This window comes from Engraulis encrasicolus, chromosome 24 (assembly GCF_034702125.1).
Source record: "Engraulis encrasicolus isolate BLACKSEA-1 chromosome 24, IST_EnEncr_1.0, whole genome shotgun sequence".
In the NCBI taxonomy this organism is placed as follows: Eukaryota; Metazoa; Chordata; class Actinopteri; order Clupeiformes; family Engraulidae; genus Engraulis; species Engraulis encrasicolus.
This window is the reverse complement of record NC_085880.1, coordinates 40,478,499-40,483,498: the sequence shown is the minus strand read 5'-3', so window position 1 is coordinate 40,483,498 and position 5,000 is coordinate 40,478,499. Positions and strand designations below refer to the sequence as shown.

General features: G+C 41.3%; 1 protein-coding gene across 4 annotated transcripts in view; it reads left to right on the top strand.

Annotated features, from left to right (window-relative positions):
• The window catches only part of kcnq5a (potassium voltage-gated channel, KQT-like subfamily, member 5a), a 324,848-nt gene that overhangs the window by 278,651 nt on the left and 41,197 nt on the right, over nucleotides 1-5,000 (top strand). For 3 of the 4 annotated variants that reach the window (XM_063190922.1, XM_063190921.1, XM_063190918.1), the window contains exons 8-9: nucleotides 666-760; nucleotides 4,945-4,971. In XM_063190922.1, the coding sequence (XP_063046992.1) occupies nucleotides 666-760; nucleotides 4,945-4,971 (122 nt within the window). The remainder of the gene's footprint in view (nucleotides 1-665; nucleotides 761-4,944; nucleotides 4,972-5,000) is intronic. The other variant, XM_063190919.1, reaches the window with a different exon arrangement.

Here is a 5,000-nt window from a genome sequence, read left to right as displayed (position 1 = left end):
TTACACTTGATTTTGTTCTATTTTGTTTTTACCCCTTTCCCTCTACCCCCTACCCCCTACCCAATTTTTCCTTCTTCTGGCCTTATACCCCCTCCCCTCCTTTTACCCATTTCTTCCTCCTTTATCTTTTGTTTTATTCTTCCCCTTTTTTATTCTTTCCATTTTACTCCCTCTATTCCTCCTCTTCTCTTCCTCCTCGTCCTTCCTTCCCTACCCCTTCCCTTTTCTCGGCCTTGTGCATTCCCCCCCCTTTTCATTATTTTGTTTTATTCTTTACCTCCTTCTCCTCCTCCTCCTCCTCCTCCTTCTCTTCCCTGATCCTCCTCCTCCTCTTCTTCTTTTCATCCCTCCTCCTCTTGCTCCTCCTCCTCCTCCTCCCCTGTCCTCTCTCCTCCTCCTCCTCCTCTCCTCCTCCACCTCCCTCCTCCTCCTCTTTCTTCTTCCTCTTCCTCCTCTCTTCCTCCTCCTCCTCCTCCTCTTCCTCCTCACCTCCCTACTCCTCTTCCTCCTCCTCCTCCTCTTCCTCTTCCTCCTCCTCCTGCTCCTTCACCTCCCTCCTCCTCCTTCTCTTCATCCCTCCTCCTCCTCCTCTTCTCCTCCTCCTCCTCCTCCTCTCCTCTCCCGTTCTCCTCTTCTTTGTTTTGTATACTCTACTCTGCACGTAGTGTGTTTGGCGTAGCTATGCGGCTGATGAGAACTCGGTTTCCATTGCTACCTGGAAGCCTCATTTGAAGGCTCTGCATACCTGCAGCCCTGTAAAGTAGGTACCACTGTGGCGGCTCAGCTGGTCTTGTCTTTGGTGTCTGTGCTCCTCCTGCTCCTCCTGCTCCTCCTCCTACTACTCCTACTACTCCTCCCTTGGGCATTTCCATCATTCCCTCTCCTCCTTTTTAATAAATGATACTCTACTCTACTCTACTCTTTTTCTCCTCCCTTCTTTTTTTCTTCTTCTTGTATTTCTTCGTTCTTCCAGTTTTGCACAGTAATATTTGCAGTGTTAATTCAACACCTAAGCTTGCTAATGTATAAAATCAGTCGGTTCAAGACGGAACTGTCAGCGGAAACCGTCCTTTTTTGACCTGAAAAAAACAGTCAGAGAGTAGGAACAACTCAACAGTCTCATCCCAACTTGTCAATTTCTGACTACCTTTGACCAGACTGTTATTAGTTTTACATCAAGAGTATGTCTACCACGTTGCATGTTGAATTTGTAGTCTAAATATAGGCCGTTCCCTAACCCTCACCGTCAGTGAAGTTTTGCTGCCACAAGGGGGGCGCCTTTGAGGCGGAAGTTACATTTTCACTCCAAGGGCATACCTTAGACGTCAAAACTTGCAGTCTGGTCGATGGTAGTCCGAGACTGACGAGTTGGGATGAGACACAAAGTACAGTGAGAGAGAAATAACTACAAAAGTGTTAACATTGACTTTCTTAGTGTTGCATTAGCACTGCAAAATACATTGTGTGAAGCTTAATTGGCAAAATCTTCTATTGTTCTTCTTCTCCACCTATTTCCGTCACTTCTGTCAGTCGTTTTTTTTCCCCCTCCCTATCGTGGAGATTGTAATGACCGTCTTGGTCCCTGTAATTTGGGTCCTGTCCATCTTTCATTTTTCATAGACACATTTTTCCGCCACAATGCCGTCAATCTATCGCTGGTGTTATTTTCCTCCCTCTCAATTCACCCCTTTTTTGTGTGACATGGAAAGAAAGGCTCACAGTCATCAAGCATGCCAGTTCTGGCCCACCAGACTCTGAAAGTGCTACAGGTGTGCCGGATAGGTATAGGGGCGCTACCATGCCGTACAGCTACAGTATGTCACAGTGAAAAACAGTGTCAAAGTGAGTACACCCCTCACATTATTGCAGATTTGTAAGTATATCTTTTCATAGGACAACATAAAAGAAATTTCACTTCGACACAATGATTAGTGACCTGTTAACAACATATAACCGCTTAAATTTCTTGTTCACTCGAAAAAAAATCTAAATACAGCCATTAATGTTGGAACATGTACCCACAAAAGTGAGTACACCCCAGGTTAAAATCCCATAGAGAGTGTCTAAGAAAGGGCCGTGTTGGCCGGAAATGTCAGGTTGTGAGTGAACAACAAATTGTGTCGAAGTGAAATGTCCTTAATGCAGTCCTATGAGAAGATACACTTAAAACAATGTGAGGGATGTACTCACTTCTGAGACATACTGTGCCCAACTCCCAGCAGTTACATGCAATATGCACATTCACACATGCAGTGCATAGACTGATACACATACAGACACAGGGACATTCTGTTCTTAGAAGTTTAAATTTGCCATACAATAAATATAATGAGTATAAGAGAGAGAGCGAGTGAGACAGAGAGACAGAGAGAGAGAGAGAGAGAGAGACAGACACACAAAGGCAAAAAGAAGGACACAACCACACACACACACACACACACACACACACACACACACACACACACACACACACACACACACACACACACACACACACACATACACATTGTCAGATCTGTCAGTCACTCAGTTGCCGTAGCGACGTCAAGTTTCATCTGATATTAAAAGTGCATAGCTGCCAGCCTTGACACTCTCCCACGCACTGAGCACCTGCAAAAACACACACACACACACAATGCTCACTCGCTCACCAATCTACACACACACACACACACACACACACACACACACACACACACACACACACACACACACACACACACACACACACACACACACACACACACACACACACACACACACACACACACACACACCGAGCACCTGCTAACACATCCAGCCCTTGCTGGCCACTGGGCAGGGTTGTGTAAAAACAGAAGGAAAAATCTGCACACTGCTACTGCTCACAGATTTATTCAACACAACGCTTCAAACTCAAGCGGTCTTCAATGTTGCTGCTCACCAATTTATTCAACACAACGTTTTGACCTCAGGCGGTCTTCGAAGACCGCTTGAGTTTGAAACGCTGTGTTGAATCGATCAGTGAGCAGCAACAGTGAGCAGATTTTTCCCTCTTCTTTCACGCGTCTTTGTTTGACCCAGCACCTGCTTTGCTGGATGTGCGTGCGTCCCTGACACTACCCACTGGCCAGGGTTGCCCACAGCAGTCACTCCCAATAACCCTGGAGGCTATATGCTGCACTGTCACTTCACTTCACCAGCCGCCCGTCCGTCTTTTATTCATCCACATAAAGAAACATGTTTTTATGTTGAGTCTACAGGCACTAGTGGCAGTATTTATTACATTATTAAATAGTATTATAGTATTTGATATATTATTATATATCTGTATTGTATTTCCAACAAGATATAATAGTACATGTGTTGTGATATGATATTAAAATTAAATGTATGTGTACATATTAGGTATTCCATATTAAGTTATAGTATGTATATATACGTATAGTATAGCCTACTTATAGCCTATATATATATATATATGATATATACCCATATTTATATAATGTGCAGTTTACAATAGGCCTATAATGTATGATTTCATACTCTAATATCCATTGTATTGTAATAGCATTACACTTGAGCCCTCACCTCTCTACTTCACGTCCCTGCCATCTCATTGTCACCTGCACCACACAAGAGCACCCAGCACAAGAGCTATCCATCCTATTATGCACAGTATTATATCATATGATGTAGGCAGTATAGCAGTACAGTATATTGTACACATAGCCTAGTTATATTATATTAGATTTTACATGTTATTATTTTTTCATATTATAATATAATATATTAATTTATATTATACTTTACAATATTATATTATATTATATTATATTATATTATATTATATTATATTATATTATATTATATTATATTATATTATACTTTACAATATTATATTATATTATATTACATTACGTTACGTTATGTTACATTACATTACATGACATTACACTGTATTACTGCTTAAGCTGTTCTCCTTGTGAACTCTGTTCTTGCTTGTGCTTTCTTAGTCGGCTTGTTTGTGCATCGCTCGTTTGCTTCTGCATGCGCTGCCTCTCCGTGGCCTTGATGTGTTTGCGCTACAAAGTAGAGGATTGATCTGATCGTGTAGTTATTGCCCGAACTTCTGGTGTGACTACTTTGTGTATGGAGTTCAGAAGCAAAACCCCCTAACTCCATTTCTGAAGACCTGCACTTCTATATTTTTAGAGAACCCCGTTGTTGGTTTGGTTTACATTCATGTACTTGATAATACATATAAATAGTTATATTACATGTATAAAATGAAAAAATATGACATTTTGATAGCTTTGTATTAAATAAAAATGAATTAAGATTATTTTCTGAAAAGGCACTTAGGGGGTTTTGCATCTGAACTCTTCGTATGTTCTCTTGTAATTGCAATTGTTGTTATTACCGATCTTGAACTGTCTCCTGTGTGAAACACGGGTGAGACTACAGTACAGTACTGTAAATCAGGTGAGAGTACAGTACAGTACTGTAAACCGAGGAGAATGTTCTGGAAATATACTCTGACGAGATATACCTATATCGTCAGTGACCGGTAGAAACCTTCTATCTCCACTCTCTGTTATAGCGTTCAAAGCTACTATTTCACATTTCATCATTAAAACGGAGCTTTAAATCATTTCTAAAACTCATGGAAACTGGTAAATTGTACTGATTTATATCTTTTTTACACAATTTAATAAATAACAATTCATTAGTTTCTGAAAGGTGGAGATAAGAGTTTTCTGCTGGACGGCGATTATCTATTTTTTTAGAGGGCCTACAGTATGTGATAGCTTTGCACTGACAAGCAAGACTCGAGATGCTAACATCATCACCCTTCTCTCTCTCTCTCTCTCTCTCTCTCTCTCTCTCTCTCTCTCTCTCTCTCTCTCTCTCTCTCTCTCTCTCTCTCTCTCTCTCTCTCTCTCTCTCTACTTAAACCTAAAGGAAAGACACGGGAGAGACGACGACCAGGTATTGTTCATCTTCTCTCAAAAATAAAC